General features: G+C 33.8%; 1 protein-coding gene and 1 pseudogene across 1 annotated transcript; one reads left to right on the top strand and one right to left on the bottom strand.

Moving 5' to 3' along the window:
- Nucleotides 1-1593: 1593 nt before the first annotated feature.
- LOC125854713 (serine carboxypeptidase-like 19) lies at nucleotides 1594-8771 on the top strand (annotated as a pseudogene).
- Nucleotides 8772-9098: 327 nt separating this feature from the next.
- Nucleotides 9099-10741, bottom strand: LOC125855470 (UDP-glycosyltransferase 79B6-like). Its single transcript, XM_049535193.1, has one exon. The coding sequence runs from the start codon at nucleotides 10689-10691 to the stop codon at nucleotides 9294-9296; it is 1398 nt and encodes a 465-aa protein (XP_049391150.1). The 5' UTR covers nucleotides 10692-10741; the 3' UTR covers nucleotides 9099-9293.
- Between the last annotated feature and the right edge of the window lie 8654 nt (nucleotides 10742-19395).

Genomic DNA, 19395 nt, shown 5'->3' on the forward strand with positions numbered 1-19395 from the left:
GCTCAAGGAAGAGTTCCAAAGGAATTTTGGCTGGAAGCAGTGAATTGGAACATTCACATCTTGAACAGAAGTCCCACTTTTGCTCTTCGAGATATGACACCTGAGGAAGCTTAGAGCGGGTGGAAACCAGCAGCAGACCACTTCAAAGTTTTTGGTTCCATTGCGTATGCACATGTTCCAAAAGCAAAAAGGAAGAAGCTTGATAATAGAGGAGAGAAATGTGTTTTTCTTGGAGTTAGCGAGGCATCCAAGGCGTACAAGTTGTTCAATCCATTGACAAAAAAGGTTGTGACCAGCAGAGATGTTGTTTTTGATGAAGAAAGAACTTGGGATTGGAATATGCAGCAGTCTACTCCAGTCCTAATTAATAATGAAGTCTAAGAAGTAGTTGTGGTACCCGAAATTTTTGAAAATTCTACTTAAGAAGTTGCTGAAACTTCACCATCAGTTGTACCTGATATTTCTGAAACTTTTCCTCGTGCAGCTGCTGAAAGTTCAGCATCAATTTTGGAAGAGACTGATACAGCTGATCACCCTCTTCGTCGTGCTCGCAGAAGGCCCGCGTGGATGATGGATTTTAAGGTAACAGGGATTGATGTTAATGAAGATGTTTCCCATTTTGCATTATTTGCAGACTGCGATCTTACAACTTTTGAGAATGTTGTCAAAAAGGAGAAATGGCGTAAAGCCATGGATGATGAGATTGATTCTATTGAAAGAAATGGCACTTGGGAGTTATCAGATCTTCCCAAGGAGCACAAAATCATAGGTGTCAAGTGGGTCTATAAGACGAAACTCAAGGAAAATGGTGAAATTGACAAGTATAAGGCGCGATTGGTGGCTAAGGGATACAAGCAAGAGCATGGAGTGGACTACACAAAATTTTTTGCACCAGTTGCGAGGCATGACACCATCAGAATGGTAATTGCATTTGCGGCACAAAATTCGTGGCCTATCTTTCAGTTGGATGTCAAATCGACTTTCCTACATGGATACCTAGAAGAAGAGGTATTTATCGAGCAACCTTCTGGTTATATTAAAATTGGATCTGAGCATAAGGTATATAAGTTGAAAAAGGCTTTTTACGGACTAAAACAAGCTCCGCGAGCTTGGTATAGTCGCATCGAGACTTACTTTCAAAAGGTTGGTTTCCTGAAATGTCCATATGAGCACTCTTTTTTTGTTAAATTTGAAGAACCAGGAAAAATGCTCATTGTGTGTTTATATGTTGATGATCTTATATTTACCGGGAATGATAATGCCATGTTTTCTCATTTTAAGAAGTCCATGATGGATGAATTTGAGATGTCTGATCTAGGTAAGATGCATTATTTTCTTGATTTAGAAGTAGTGCAATCTGATGATGGTATATTTGTTTCCCAAAAGAAATATGTACGGAAAATTTTAGACTGATTCAAGATGAAGAATTGCAATCCAGTCAATACTTCCGTTGAGTTCGGCCTGAACCTAAACAAAGTTGGAAGATGAGATGTTGTAGACAGCACACTGTTTAGGCAAATTGTAGGTAGTTTGATGTATCTTACTGCCACAAGGCCCGATATCATGTATGTTGTAAGTCTTATAAGTTGATATATGGAGAGCCCCGCCGAAATTGACCTGCTAGCTGCCAAGAGAATCCTTCGCTACTTACAAGGAACTAAGGATTTTGGTTTGTTCTATAAGCAGGGTGAGAAATCAAGTTTGCTTAGTTTTGCTGATAGTGACTATGCAGGAGATCAAGACGACAGGAAGAGCACATTAGGTTATATTTTTATGCTGAGCACAGGGGCTGTTTCATGGTCTTTCATGTAACATCCGACAATTTAAAATGAATATGAAGAAGCTTGAAATTGGAAGTAGTCACTTTTGGAAAAAGTTCAGAATCTGGAAATTTGGCTAAGTCCAGAATCTGGAAATTTGGCTAAGTTCCAAACTTGGAAATTTGGTTAAGTGTGGAAAATCAGTGAGTTTTTGCCAACTTTGAGCAGTCATAACTCCTAGCTCAGGATGATCCAGGAGTAGTTCCAGTTATGTTTGGAAAGCCCTTGGAACGATCTTTCCAATGCCACCGAGTTTGCTCGATTCCGAGTTCATATGAGCGAGTTATGCCCTTTGAAAGTTGGGCAGTTGGCAGGGAGTCCGTCCGGAAATTTAAGGGCATTTTGGTCTTTTCACAAATCATTTCTTTTGAAGTTATATTGTTGTGTTAGGCTGATTGTGGATCATTTTTGTTCCATTTTAAAAGAGTAAGAGTTAGGGTTCTTAAGTGAAGAAAAGAAGAAAAGAGAAAAAAGAGAAGAAGAAGAGGAAATCAGAGTTTCCGTCAAAGATCATCGTGGAAATCGTCGGGGGTGATCCCTAATAGGTATGTGAGTTCATAGTGATGGGTTGATTCTTTCCCCCACACACCAAACTCGTTTTATTATTGAGAAAAGATTGGTTGTGTTGTTTGGAGTTGTTGGTTGTGTTGTTGATATTCTTAATTGTGTTGTTGAAGTCCCTTGTTGATTTGGGACATGATTTGGTTGTATTTTTGAGTTGAATCTCTTGTATGTTGAGGGATTTTATGATCCTTAGTGTTGGTTGGTTCATACCCCCACACACCAACTCGTTTTTAATTCCAAGAAAAGATTTATTTTGGTTGTTGAAGTTGTTGGTTGTGTTGTTGAAGTTCTTGCTGATTTGGGACAGGATTTGGTTGTGTTTTTTAGTAGAATCCACTGTATGTTGAGGGGTTTATGACCCCAAGTGTTTGGGAAAAAAACCTTTGAAGTTAAGAGGGTTAGAGTTGGCAACATGAAGGAGAGAAGTCAGGCTGCTTTCAGGAAGCAAGTCTGTGTCGCGGCTGTGTTCCCTCTGTGAACAAAATCTGCTCTGTTTTCAGAATTTAATTTCGTAATTCTTCTTAAGTTTAGCTGTCCTAAATTATTCCTAAACATCATGGGGTCCTTCCAAACACAAATCATTACCCTTGAATTCATAATCCAATAGAGTTAGTTCCAAGTCAAGTAAAGTAAGAAGTCAAGTGAAGTTAAGAGTTAAGCTTAGAAGTTAAGCAAGTCAAGCAAGTTGTAAAGTTGTTCAAGAGTCTTTATTGAACGTTTTAACTTCATTTTTAGACTCTAGTGCCAAGTCAAGCAAAGAGCTTAGAGTTTCAAGCTAAGTAAAGAGTCTCAAGTTTCAAGTTGAGTAAAGAGTTTAAAGTTGAGTTCATTTCTCAAAGTTATTAGGGAACTATGTATTCCCAAAGAAGTTTTAAAGAAATGTCTTTACATTTAAACAAGGTTGGAAACTGAGATTTCCAAAGAGCCTTCGGGATAGTTTTTTTTTGAGTAATTATCTCAATCAGCAGGAAGACATATGTTTTAAAAACATAAGAGCCAGTACATTTTTGGGAGTAGTATCGAGCACCGAATTGGGCGAGCGTTCAAAGAACCCACAGCCCCCATAGAACCATGTTAGCCTCCATGGGTAGAAAAGGATCATACTTTTTAGATGAATCATTTTCATATTAGACTAGTGGATCCATTAGGCAGTTCAGGTCTTATACCTTTGGCCGGGTATAGGATGCTCTGGCAGCGTGAGGTCAATCGTTGTATATCACTATTGCTCTTATGTGATGGTTGTCGGTTAGAGAAACTCCCACAACAGTTATTGTATTTTTATACACATAAATTATTGTATTTTATATACATCAGTTCAATTGTATTTCTATATACATCTCAGGCTTATTGTATCCTTGTATACACACACAGAGTTTATAGCATGTTTTAAACAGTCTTTCTTTATATCGCACTTGTTTTAAATTGTCTTATATTGAAAGAAGTCAGTCAGGTTGAGTTAAGTTGAGCAAGGTAAACTTTTCAGTTTCTTCCAAATTTCCTTCTAGCCTATGTTGCTTAGTTTTCTAGCTCGCATACTCGTACATTCCATGTACTGATGCCAGTTGGCCTCCATCGTCTTATGATGCAGATACAGGTACCCCGGATCAGCATCCTGCACGCCGTTGATCCAGCTGAGCACTCTAGAGTCAGTGGTGAGCCTCTTTGCATTCCGGATGACTCAATTATTTTGTGTTCTTAGTTTTTGTTTTATTAGGATGTTGCGGGGTCTGTCCCAACATCCATCTCAGTATTTTAGAGGCTTCATAGACAGACAGTTGGTCAGTTAGTTTTGAGTCTCTCATCTAGGTATATATGTAAATATTCTATTTTGAGATTCGAGTTGCCTTTATGGCCATATTTTATAAGTTAAGTTGTTTCGTAATATTGCATTGCATGAATTTACCCTGTTGAGTTAGGTTTCCGCTGAGTTAAGAAAGTCAGGCCAAGGGTTCGCTTGGGGCCATGAATGGTCTCTGGGTGCCGGTCCCGCCCAGAGTGTAGGCTCGGGGCGTGACATTCCAGAAAGCAAAAAATTGTCGCTTTATCAAGTACTGAGGCTGGATTTATTGCTGCTACAGCTTGTGCTTGTCAAGCTGTTTGGTTGAGAAGAATTCTTGAAGAGCTGCAGTTTAAACAAGAAAGAGCAACTACAATTTTCTGTGATTACAACTCTGCTATTAAGCTATCTAAAAATCTAGTGTTACATGGAAGAAGCAAACACATTGATGTGAAGTATTATTTCCTGCTAGATCTCAACGATGGAGGAACGATAGAGTTGCCGAAGTGAAGATCAGCTGGCGGATATTTTCACTAAACCTCTCAAGTTTCTGTTTTTTCAAAATCTCAGAAGGTTGATAGGTATCGGCACTATGGAAGAGTTCAAGAAGCTGACTCTAAACTGAAGCTTGAAAGCTTTCAGTTTAAGGAAGGGTGTTAGTTTTTAATAAGTCACGTTAGTAAATAAGATGCCTACTGTTACGTTTGTCCTAGTCTTTAGGAAGTACTTTAAAACGTGGACTGTTATCTAGTTTTTAGGAGAAAAATTTGGTGAAGTATTTTTTTTTTGGCTTTAGCCGTTGTTGTATTTTTGCATTATAAAAAGACTCCTGCAGCAGTGTAAGTCTGTTGAGAAGCCAAGTTATTCTTTTCTCGTGTATTGTCTGTGTTTTACTCTATATTTGTTGTTCTCAAGTTATTTTTTTCTTATCAATAACTCAGTTGATATCAAATGGTAAGATTTATCTATACGATCGATAAAAATATTGAGTAGATATTCCAAATACAGGTACTCAATACATATTCGAATTTTTAATCAATATTATACATAGAAAAAAAATTAACATTGATATAACATTAACATGATGATTAAATATAATTAAATCACTATATACAAAAAAAATTGAGCACAAAATTAAATAAATATAAGGGATATATGTAAATATGAAAGGGATATTTTGATCTAGGTAAATATAATTGTCTACTTCTACTTCTCTTCCATTTAAAAACAATTTATTGTTTGGCCAAACACAAATATAAGGTGTTTTTATCTCAAAATAAGAAATTTTGGCCTCTCAATTACAATGTCAATGATCAGTTGAATATTCTCTCAATAACAATGTCAATGATCAGTTGAATATTATTAATTTGTCAAAATATTATATTTCATAAATAGAAAATTGTGTTGTATATATCAATCAAAAATTACTTTTATACATATATTAAATCTCATCACCCTTAAAGAAATTAATCTTTGATTTTGCAATGCTGGAAATATAGCAGGCAAAGAGCCATTAGTTAATCTTCAGGTCAATATTCCTCTAATTTGTTATCTAATAACTAATTAGTAATTACCATCATCAAATAATCTTTCTTTTATATATATATATATATATATATATATATATATATATAGGGGTGTTNGTATAACAATTACTCCTCAAGATGAAAATTACCATATAGGTTTTTGCCATGGCATGGGACTTATATCTGATGAACTTTATAAGGTTAAGTCACAATTAATTTGTTTTAATTAATTTCTACATTATTCTAAAATATATATATAATTAGCTTTAGAATTTGACATATCAAGTTAATTTGAATATTAATTTGTCTTAACAGTCATTGGAGAAGAATTGTAGAGAATATACAAATATAGATCCCAACAATAAAGGATGTGCAAATGACTTTCGAAATTTCAAACAGGTTATAAGTATTGTTTTATAGTACTATCAATCGATATAGTTTAACGTGTGATAATATATTATTAATTATTTTTATGTGATTAAATTAAAATATAATTATGCAGATGATAAGAGACATTAATGTGGAACACGTATTAAAGCCCTTTTGCACAAATGATGATGATGCTAAAGACATGTAATCAAATGACTGGTGAAAGAAGATTACTTGATGATAAACTCATCTCCTTGCAACGTGAAGATAAGTGTGATGTAAGTTTTTTTTAGTTTTATTATACCTCATATTTTTATTGTCAAGAGACTTTAATATTTATAGCATGTCAGAATGGAAGTTGAGGTGGTTAGCTAGACTCTATACCCATATACTCTCAGCATATGAGTCTATTCTATTGTTGTAGTTAATGAAGGTATACATTCCTAATTTCTCGATATGAAACGACATATGAGAAATAGATGCCCAACTAACAATGTTCAATAATAAAAAAAAATATTTCTAAACAAAAAAAGAGGAAAAAATGATAATATCTTAGATGATTACTAAAAAAATATCTTAGATGATCCTCCGAGAATTCTTTTAGAAAGTTGCTCAACTTTGTTTTATACTATAATTAATTAATTGACTATTGCTTAAAAAAAAATGGAATGACATTAAAAAAAAACTACCCTCATCCATTGAGAAATTATATCCTAAAAATTTTGAAAAAAAAAAATACGACAAATAGAAGTGAAGAAAATGCTTGATAATGCCTAGGCTATATATATAAATTATTATATTTATTGTCTGTGTATTTAACTTAAATGAATAAATAAGATACTATTAACCGTAAAAACTTATTGTCAATTACTTCAGTTTGATTGGCACAAGCCTATGAGGTATTGGGCTAATGGCCATGAAATCCAAGAAGCTCTTCATGTGCAGAAGGTATGTGGATTACAAGTATATATATATATATATATATATATATATTACTTATAATATTGACTTGATACGCCTCATAAGAATCAATAAATAAAAAATAAACTTTCATAAAGTACACCAATATAGGTGCTAATTACTCAATGCATTCAATTATTATGAATCTTGTCTGTATCTAGTAAATGTATCTCATCTCTCTCCTCTATCGTCCGCCTCTTTCATCCCTCTAGTTTCTTGTATTTATGTTTCATAATGTATTTATATATCACACTTTCATGTATTCATATATTCAGTATTTAATATGCATTGATGTATCAATGTATCTGTGTATATCAAATTTATCTAGTATATCTAGTATATTTAGTATAAAAATGTATTGATGTTTTCAATGTATTTGTGATGATACTAGTTTATCTGTGCATAAATACATCTATCTGATACCAATTTTGTGATGTATCCCGGATATCTATGCATGGATAACATACTTAGAAAAAAATGCAGACGAAGATATAGTCATTCAGATATAAGTATTTGGTGTAATTACGCCTTAATTACATACTTAAAAAAATAAAGACGAAAATATAGTTATTCAAATACATGTATTTGATGTAATTACGTCATAATTACATACTTACAAAAAATATAAAGACAAATATAGGAGTGTTTATCTAATTAAAAAAAAATCTAAATAAAATGATAATTTTACTTGTGATTTTACTCTTTACAGGAAATTATAGAAAGTTGGATAACATGTAGAAGAGATATAAGTGAAGGCTCTCATCACAACTACACTTTGACGGTACATAATGTTGTACCATATCATGCAAATCTAAGCACTAAAGGCTATCAATCACTTATATATAGGTAATTAATATTTATTATTACGTTTGTGTCTGTTTTAACTTTATATATTTGGCTTTAGATTATCGTTATTGTCAACTAATGATTATAATTCTAACTCGCATGATATTCGAATTTAGAAGTGTATAAAAAATCAAACCCAACAATAAATTAAACTGAAAAGAATGTTATTAAAAAAATTTCAATGATAATGCCAAAAGGTCAAAGGACTTGTTCGTACCAAACACAAACTATTATATTATTAATGATCTTTTAAATCCAGGTTCCCAATTACTCTTCAGTTTTTAATATTTAAAGATAATTGGCATATTAGTTTAAAGTGAAACAACTTATTTCATGAATATATATAATGGAAGTTTTTTCTTTTTATGTTTAATTTAACAGTGGAGATCATGATTATATAGTACATTTTCAAGATACACAAACAAGGATAAAGTCTCTAAACTACTCTATTGATGATGATTGGCGTCAATGGAACGTAAACAAGTTGCTGGGTAATTAATCTCCAAATTTTACATCCTTAATTACAATTATGAAGTCTTAATTAGAACTAATTATTATGTGAGTTGATAATACTTAAACATTTTTCTAATATCGTATCATTGTATCTAGACGAGATCTTACTCCAACAAAATGACATGCAACAGTGAAGGTATGAAATTAATTTTAGAAACAAGCTACATGAAAATTGAGAAGTAATTCATGTCTATCAATTTAGCCAGATTGAGTTATATTTAAAGAGATTTATTTTTATTTTATATTTGTATTTAATTTTGCGTTTATTTTTATTTTTGTTTAATAGGGACCAGGACACACAACTTGTACGGACAAACCTGAATAATGTTTTGTTATGTTCAAAAGATGGATAAATTATTATCCTTTATAAATAGTCCTCAACTTCATCTAGATATCTTCTCTGTATTTTATTTTATTTAACTGAAAATAATCTTTTCTTAACTTTACCAACTTTAGATGTTTGTGAACAAAATCTTCCCTGTTCTGGTTTTACATGTCATTTGGAAGAGGGGCTGAAGATGGAATTAAAATCTTGTAATGCAGCTAATGGATTGACTCTTCTATGCTAATAAAATGTAGACAGAATATTTTTGGTCCTTTTCCATAGTTAAAATATACCAGACTTAACTTTAGATCTAAACTTGTACACTTCTTTGAGTGTTCAGAAGTGCATTTAGAGGTAAAAATGTTATCTAAAAATAAAAATTCTAAATTTGAGAGGAAGGTGTATAACTCCTAAACACGGAATGAAAACGTTCGAAAAATGCAAGTTACATCACTAGATAGACAGTTTTGAGTTTATAAATTCTGAATCGGTTGGGATGAATTATTCATACATATTAAGCAAAATTTCTTAACACAATACAATGAATTCTGCAAACTTGTAACTTCAACATTAGATCCACCCCTGCTAATTATCTAGGTCTTTTGAACTAGAAGTTCATGCAAGTCTTGAATGAAGTTATCGATGTATTTACTCATGAAGCCAGGACTCGAAAGAAGTTCCTTCCATTTCTTATGATTCTCTTTCACAAGACGACCAATTTGGCTATCTTTATCCATAACACATTTTACAGCCTTGCACAAATTCTCCTTTGTAAACAAATCATTTTCATCCTTCTCCACTTCTACACCAACCTTAAGTTGTTGTTCCATCAGTCTAGCATTTAATATGTGATCAATAGGCCTTGGCAAAAGTACCAATTGACAATCACACAACACCAAAGACTCCCACATCGACCCATAACCACAATGAGTCACAAAACAACCAACTGATTTGTGACTTAAAATCTCCAATTGTGGCACCCAACAATCAAGAATCAATCCTTTTTCTTGAACCCTTTCTTTGAATCCCTCCGGAAAGGCTTCTTCTACTGAATTTGTCCCTTTAGGTGGCTTAACAACTAATAGAAATGGTAATTCAGTCAGTTCAAAGCCTAAAACAAGTTGTTGAAACTGTTTCTTTTCAAGAATCATTTGGCTCCCAAATGCGCAGAACACTACTGATCCTGCCTCGAATTTCTCGAGCCAATCCGATAATCCATGTTCTTCTAAAGTCCCCTTTGTCGGTTCAGCAAGAACAGGTCCTGTGTACAGGACTGGCTTTTCAAATTGTGTTTCTATGTAGTCACAAAAGGTTCCTTCAATCTCTCTACATGTTTTCATACCTATTGCATCGCATCCTGTCATTCCCTTCTTCGATCGTTCGTAAAATGTCACACCCTTGCCATATTCATGAAATAGAAATGATAACAACTTAGCTTCACTCTCACGCAACACCACAGTAGTAGAAGGGTAACCTGCTGGTGGCTTTACTAGCTCAGCTGCAGTTGATGCCATAAATGTGGTCTTAACCGGTGATCGAATCAATGCTATAGATGATGCAGCAGGGCAAACAACTTTGTAACATAGAGTCTTGATACCCCCAATTTCTCGTGCCAAATCAGGAATCCAATAAGCAAAATCAAAGAAAACGAAATGGGGTTTCAGATTTTGAAGAAAAGATTTGATTTCATCATACAATTCATCAAAAGCTGTTGCTAATAGACTCTCCAATGATCCAGGAACATCAGCTGTAGTCTCTGCTCCATACGGGAGGCCATCTACATGAGGTATTGTGAGTTTATATAATGTGATGAGATTTGGGTAAAGATTGAGTTTTTGAAGTCTAATCTCAGCATTTTTGGGCAACAAGAATGAGATTTTGTGACCTCTTTTTGCAAGTTCATTTGACAGATTCATGAATGGGATTAAGTGACCAAAAGCAAGCCATGGGAACATCACTATTTCCAACTTTGACTCTGTGAATTCTGCCATTTTTTATGAATTGCTACTCTGTTTCGGGACTTGCCTGTATTAAGGGACAAAGTTACTTGTACGGCTGTGCAGATATTGGTGTTCGATTCTATGGTTCAAACTAATTCGGTTCACTATTGAAAAATAATTCAATTGAGTGGGACACCTGCATGGTGAGTGACTTGTTGGAACTAAACTTTATTACTATAAAATTTTGTCCCTTTGTTGATTACTATAGACAACTGTTATTATTTATTACTTAGTAAAATGACTATCAATAATTTAGGAATAATGGAGAACTTGTTGAAACTGCAAGTTGTGCTTCTGCTTCTTCTTCAACTTCAACAACAACAAGCTGCTTGCTTCGGATGCCACGGTGGAGTATCTTCCCAGTTTGCAGGGCCGCCTCCCGTTCCATCTAGAGACTGGTGAGCTCGAATGAATTTATTTAGAACAAGTTTGAATTTCAATTTTATAAGTTTTAAATTTAAGAATAACTATGTCAAACATGGTGGAAATGATTTGTAGAGATGGTAGTGATAATGATCGGTGTTAATGGTTGTAATAAGAGATAATTATTGAAAACATTCCTAAACTTGACATGAATTATTACTTTAATCTCCCAATTATTGACAACTTTAAAAACACTCATCTACTTGATTAACTAATTTAAAAACACTCATCTTATCCACTTATACGTATATGTGGCGTACTCATAGATATATATATAATAAAAAAAAGCATTCAAATAATTATATGTTAAAATTTAGTAAAGAAGATTTTTTTTTTTTTTTTTTTTCTTACCTCACCCCATCCCCTACCCAGAAACCCCCAATCCCCCAAAAAATTTTAAAAGTTTTTTTACCGAGTAGCCCGACTCCCCCCACCCCCTAAAAAATTGCTTTTAAAATAAGATTTATTTTTTTCTTATCCCACTCCTCTCCCCTCCAAAAAAAAAAAAAGTTTAAAAGTGGAAGGGGCGGATCCACCCTTGGCTGTAAAGCGATACCCCTTTGTCGAAAAATTACAGTGTATCTATATAGAAATCAAATTTGACTTAAATATATATATATATATATAAGTATTGACACATCTTGACACAAGTGAAAGACTTAATCTAATGGTTAAGATGTATCAAAAGTTCCTCAAGGTTGTGCGTTCACCTTGCCACTTGTGGATAGTAATAATGGAGGTGGTGAAAATAACACCGATAATAATAGTGCCTGAAAAATATATAGTGATTGATGATGTGTTAGTGATAACGGGTGCATGCCATTTCATTTACTACTACTTCTAAAAAATTTATATTTATATTACACTATAAATTGTAATTAATTATTAATTAAGTAGGTATGTTGGAATTGGTAAAGATGAGGAGGTGCAACTTTTGTACTATTTTTTGGAATCTGAATCCGAGCCTACAACCGATCCTCTCTTGGTTTGGCTATCTGGTGGTCCTGGTTGCTCTTCTGTCATTGTCATTTTTAATGGGCGAAATGGTCTGGCGGGCCTTTATACTTGTATCAGTTTGTATTATGAACCCTTCTACTTATCCTTTTGTCAACTGGACTCTTAAACTCAATAAAACACAATTTAACAAACCCCTCTGACCATTGACCAAGCTTATGTGCCATTAGATGTCTGAGTTGGCAAAAGTGTGTAACTACACACGCCTATTAAGGCGAGTGGGGAGCATTTCTACTTAAAAAAATATTAAAAATTATAAAAGAAATATTTTTTTCAAAACAATTAATTAAAAATATTGTCTTCTTCACCCATTACTTCTCCTTTTCAGCCATATCCTTCTCTGCCCAACCCCTTTTTCTTTCTTTTCACAATTTATTTTCATCTATTTAGATGATCCTGGCACCTTCTTGAGTCCACCAATTTACCGACGGAGAAAGAGAGCGGCGCCGGTGGTGCTCGCTGGACACCACTGATACGCAGTGGAGGGAGAGAGAGGTGCGGCTGGTCAATGGAGAGGAGAACGAGGTGGGTGAGGGTGCGAGGATCTAATCATGGCGGCAAAGATGGTAATGGTGTGCGGCGGAGATGAAGGCGAAAATGGTAATGGTGTTTGGCTAGATCTGGTGCGATGACTTAGGTTGTTGATTTTGTGGAGGTTGGAAGAGGAAAAGGAAAATGGTGATGATGTGGGGGAGATTAAAGCGGAAGGAATACGAGTGGTTTCACCAACAAAAATGGCGATGGCGGCGATGGCTTGGGCGTGAAACAGTGGGAATAGAGAAAATTTTTTGGTTTTTTATTTTTCACAACAAAATGTATTGGGTTTTACTTTAAAGAATATAATTAAATTTTTATTATTTTATCTTTAATTAAATAATTTTGATTAATAATTTTAAAAATAATTATGACATGACATTAATATATCTGATGTGGATATGCCATGTCATTTATGTAAAGGAGAGTGAGCTACACACATGGTTGGAGGGGTTTAAAAGACTCATTTTGATTGAGTTTAAGGGTTCAATTGACAAACGAGTAAGTAGAAGGATTCACAATACAAACTCGTACAAGTATAAGGGTCCACCAGACCATTTCGCCTGTTTAATGAGATAGGTACTTTTGTATTTTCATTATTTTAATTTATTGGCTTGATGTTGATACTACGCAAAGTTTAGAAAGTTAAACTTTTCCAAAAATGTTGTAGTTTTAAATTAAAAAATATATTACTTTGTTAAGTTGTCATATTTAGATGAGAAATTTTATTAGTTTAGAAATTAATTATTCAGATACACTCTAGTTTGCAATATTTATAAATTTTATCAGATTTTGGTGCATTAAGATACATCTAGATACATGTATCTCTTAATATACAGGGTCATAATTAGGTGTAATTTGTTCTAGATACATTGTATCCTAGTGGATTCGAATGTATTTGAGATACATAAGGATGAGTGTCCATTAAGGTAGATACATACAAATATATGTATCTAGCGTGATTTACATGTATCTGAGATATATTATTATCTCGCTCGCCTCTCTCTCTGTATTTGTAGCAAAAATACATGTATCTACGTGTATCTTCCCCAATATATGATAGAAAACTCGTAATTAGTGGTAAGATACATAATTATTTGAAAGTATAATTAGAATTAGTTATTGTATGTTCTTGATACATTAAAAGTGACAAGTAAAAGTAAAAATCTATTTTTGAAATAATGGACAAGTAAAAGTGAACAGAGAGAATAATTAAGTACTATATATCCTTTAATCTTGCAATTTTAAACATATCAAGTGGAAAATTAGAATTTAAAAGTCGTCAAAACAAGAAAAAAGACAAAAAAAAATTAAAATGGTTTTAAAAAGAAATTAACTCCCTAAAATTAATTATTCAACTTAGAGGGAGAATTAATTGTGTTTAAATTACAAAAGAAAATTTTGTTTAAAAACATTTATGGATATGTTCTACAAATGTTTTCCAAACGTAACATATTTCTTTTTCCTTTTCAAACAAACACTTATTAAAAATAAATTTAAACAAACACCTTTGTAAACATAAATTTTTTTAAAAACTAGTCCAAGCTAAGAGTAAGAAATTTTATTTTTTGGGAATTTTACACAAATCATATACATCTCAAAACGTCCTGATGCATCTCAAAACGTCCTGATGCAACGCGTCTCGGTTTCGGATACATCTCTCAACGTCCCTTTACATCACGTCTCGATTTCAGATACATCACTCAACGAGTCAACATCCTGATACATCACATAAAGTGATGTATCCGATCGATATATCGCGTAAAGTGATGTACCCAATAATATGATAAAAAAAATTTAAAAAATATGATAAAAATAAATTGTGTATTTATGTAATTTTTCCTTCTTCTTTTTTTCAGGACCAGTCCGTTTTGTGGAACAAGTCTACAATGGGAGTATGCCCTCGTTCGTACAAAATTTACACGCATGGACAAAGGTAAATTACATGTATATTTATACTACATAATTAAAGAAAAGTTACGTATATATATAGTTTGATGATCAATTTTCAGATAGCAAGCATAATATTTTTGGATCAACCAGTAAACACTAGATTTTCATATGCAACAAATGCATACGTAATTTCTTATATTTGCTATTATAAATAAAATTAAATTCATGTTTACTTAATCATCAGTTAATTATTTCACTGATCATCCACAATTCATTTCAAATCCATTTTACGTTTCTGGAAATTCATATTCTGGCATAACCATTCCAATTATAACTCAGTCGATATCAAATTGTAAGATTCGATCTATTGAGTACATATTCCAAATGCAGCTACTCAATACATGTTAGGTTATGTATATATTTATAACGTAGATTCTTAGTGTAGTTGAAGAATTTATGCAAAGTAATATACAGTAATAGATTAAAATCATGATGGAGATACTTAGACCAAAGGATAGTCAGTTGAATATTCTTAATTTGTCAAAATATTGAGATAATTGTCAAAAACACATTTAAACAATCTTTCTTTTTTTTAGTTTCATACCTAAGCTATTGAGAGTGTGAATTTCATACCTAAACTATCACTTATTAGTTTGAGAAAAGAGATACATATATAACATCTCACAACTAGAAAGAACTAGAAGAAGTTTAAACTTTGGAAATAGTTATTTTTGGAAAGTATAAGAAATCTGGAAAATTTTAAGTTAAAGTGAGTTTTTGGTCAACTTAAAACGACCATAACTCCTAGCTCAGGATGAGTTAAGTGCAGTTCCAGATATGGTTGGAAAGCTCTTGGAATGATCTTTCCAACACCGCTAATTTTGGGCGATTCTGAGTTCGGATGAGTGAGTTATGCCCTTTGGAAGTTGGGCTGATGGAATAAGGAAAGTCCAATCCGGATTTTTAAGGGGTAGTTTGGTCTTTTCCTTACCCAACTTAATTAATTCATTTTTGGTAATATTTTTAGGGGCTAAACTGACTGGGTTCAGTTTACGCTTTTGAAAAATAGAGTTAGGATTTTTGGAGAAAGAACGCAAGAGAAAAGAGAAGAGGAAAAGCAAGATTCATCATTTCGAAAGGATTTGATCTTGGATTTTTTCAAGGATTTGATCCCACCAGGTATGTGAGTCTCTCATAGCGTTGGGTTCATTCACCCACGCGCCAATCATGTTTAATTCAGTGAAATACATCCTAGAAATGTTGGAAAATTGATGTTCTTGACAAATATTCTTGAATTTGAAAGTTGTTAGCGAATTAGGACGAATTGAGAAGTTTATCAGATCCTTACATTGAGTTTAGGGTTGCTTTGAGTTAGTTTCTTGAGTATACATGTTGGGCAACGGGATTTAAAACGAATTTAAGGAAGATAATCAAATTTAGGTGGATTGAGGCTGAAAAACGAAGAAGGAAAAAGTTGAGTAAGCTTTATGAAACAAGTCCGCGTTGCGGACTTGTTCCCCCAGTGAACAAAAATCTGCTCCGCGTCGCGGAGAGGATGCAGACTCCACTGTCTCAAAATTTAATTTCGCGAATAATTATTTAGGAACATCTCCGCGTCACGGACTTGTTCCAAGACGGTGATTTTGTAACATTTCTCAAGTTTAGCTATTCGAAATCATTCCTAAACATCAAGAGACCTTTCCTATCACAAATCATAATCTTTGAATCCATAATTCAAATTTAAGGAAAGTAACGAGTAAAGTCAAAAGAAGTCAAGAGTCAGTAAGAGAAGTTCATTTCAAGTTTTCGTAAGTCTTTTACAAACGCTTTAACTTTGTTTTAAGACTTAAGTTTTGAAGTTGAGTAAAGAGTAAGAGCAAAGTTCATTTTCTTTAAAATGATATATGGGAACTAAGTATTTCCAAGAGTAAATGTTTTTCACATTTGAGATGAGAGGAAATTGAGATTTCCAAAGGAGTTTTGAACAGCAAAAAGGGAACATTGATTCCAAGAAAGCTTTTTAAGCTAAGTTTGAGCTTTTACCTCAAACCAGAGAAGAAGTTATTTTAAAAACATATGAGCTAAGTATATTTTGGGAGTAGTATTGAGCACCGACATGGGGACGCAAGTTCATATTAACTCAAGCCCCCATAAACCATGTAGTCATCAGGGGCAGAAAATGGATCATACTTTTTAGATGATCCCTTAGTACTTTTTAGCATAGACTAGTGGATCCACTTAGTAGTTCAGGTTCTATACCGATGGCAAGGTATAGGACGGTCCTTGGCAACGTGAGGTAAAACGTTGTACCATCACTTAGGCTCATAGTGATGGTTGTCGATTAAAGAATCTCCCACAGAAGTTATATTACTTTCTAAATGAGTAAAGTTAAGTTTGCTATTGCTTTATCTTTAACGAACTAAGATTGTTTTCAGTTGTTTTATAAGCCATATATATATATATATATATATATTGCTTTATATTGAGTTGAGTATTTATGAGTTGAGAAGAGCCAGGTAAGTGTTTCTTTCAGAACCTCTATCAAGCCTATGTTTGTTAGCATTCCAACTCGCATACTCGTACATTCAATATACTGATGCCAGTTGGCATGCATCGTCTTATGATGCAGACGCAGGTAACCAGGATCATCATCCAGCGCCTCGTTGATCTAGCTTGAGCATTCAGAGTCGGTTGGTGAGCCTTCTTGTATTTCGGAGGACTGATTTATTTGTTTTCTAGTCTTTCAGATGTTAGGATGATTGGAGGTCCTGTCCCGACATTCCTCTTTGTTTTAGAGGCTTAATAAACAGTTAGTAGTTCAGTAGTCCTTGCATTATCATTCTTATGGTAAAGACTTGGATTGCCACTTTTGGCCAAGTTGAATGTTTAATCTTTAAAATATTCTCAATTATTTTATTATTCAGTTCAGTTAATTTCATTGATCATTATAGATATGAATATTGTCTTCCGCTGAGTTAAGTAAGTTAGGCCAAGGGTTTGCTTGGGGCCAACAATGGTCTTCGAGTGTCAGTCCCGCCCAGGGTATAGGCTCGGGGCATGACAACATATATGGGATCAAGTGCCCAAAAGCAAGCCATGGGAACATCACTATTTTCAGCTTTGACTCTGTAGAATCTGTCATCCTTTTTTTCCTGCTTTGCCTTTGATGAATTGCTTTCAATTTATCCTACTGCAGTTTGAGATATATTCATAAACTTTAATCAAATATAGCATAATTTTAAAGGAATTTTACACGAATCTTATATGGTTAACAACTAATTATATCTTATCCTTGCTTTTTTTTTTTCAATTTATAAAAATTCCTTAAATTTGGTGGAATTCAAATACATCCCAAAACGTCCTGATACATCGTGTCCCATCTTATACATCCTCAATGTTCCGATACATCGCGTCTCAGTTTTCGATACATCACTCAATGTCTTAATACATAGTGTAAGTGATGTATCCGACCAATACATCATGTAAAATGATGTATCTGACCTATAAATCGTGTAAAGTGATGTATGCGAGAATATGAAAAAGTAGAGATTTTTGTAACTTTTACAAATGATAGGAAATTTTAGAGAACATGATAAAATAAATTGTATATTTAGGCAATTTTTCCTAATTTTAATAGGAGAAGGGTCAAAGATATTTTGCAACTTTGCTAGTTTTATCCTCTATTATACTATGTGGTCATTTATATCCCTCAATTTACAAACTTTTCACTCATATCTCTAATTTGACGAAAAGCCTTAAATCAGCCCAAATTATCTGTTTTTCTTAAAAACGAGTCATTATCAAATTGAAACTCATCCGACCTTTTATTTATCTTAACCCAAATAAATTAAACCCATTGCTAAAGTATTGGGCAGATCTAGAAGATATCTATAATCTATCTCTATACTTCTCTTGCTAGCTATCTTGATAGTGTATTCCTTTCTGTAACAATCCGACCCATCGTTATTTAGGAAAAGCAAAACTTTGGAAAAGTACTGGGGGCCCTGTCCCGCCAAGGCGGACCAGATGCCGCTAAGACGGCGGCGCCACGGCAGGGTAAGTTGCCGCTAGAGCGGGTTAGGCGAGGCAGAATGTAAATAACGCGAAATCTTATTTTCTCCTTCTTTATAAAACACCTAATTTAGACATAAACCACCCTAGAAACCCTCAAAAAGCTGCTCTAAGCTTGGGAAGGAAGGATAAGGAAATTTCTAGCGTAAGGAGGTCGATAGCTTGTGAATCCTTGGTCAAACCCACCGTCACGAAGTTCGGAAACAATAATCGAAGCCAAAAACTCTGTGCAGCTGTTTGGCGCCCAGGTAGGTTAGGTTTATTAATTGAGTAGTTATAAATTTATGTTCACTGCGTAGTATAATATTACTCAATGGTAGGATTTATCGTAGGCCTTCATGCACCGAATAAAAGATCATTAGATCGTAGGAAGAAGCCTTAGACGATGAACTAGGGCTGGGTGATGGTTGTGATTTCATGTTGTGTGATATATGTTTTTTCTTGCTTCATTATGATACATGGATGTATGTGAATGTTACATTATTTATCAAACTAATCGTAAATGAGGATAGACGGATAATTGAATGTCATGAATCATGACTTGATTGTATGATTATCAGAATATACTTGTAATTGTGATTGTGGTTTGTTGAATGGATCGGGTGTTGCGTTCCGACACACTAACTAGGATCGATTGCCACGTACCGACATAAATATTGAAACGGGTGTCACGATCCAACACGCTTACTTAGAACTAGTACCACGTATCGGTACATTAACTATTTGGGTGTGGGTTCCATAAGAGAACCATTGACTTGAC

Source organism: Solanum stenotomum, chromosome 2, assembly GCF_019186545.1.
Source record: "Solanum stenotomum isolate F172 chromosome 2, ASM1918654v1, whole genome shotgun sequence".
NCBI classification, from domain to species: Eukaryota; Viridiplantae; Streptophyta; class Magnoliopsida; order Solanales; family Solanaceae; genus Solanum; species Solanum stenotomum.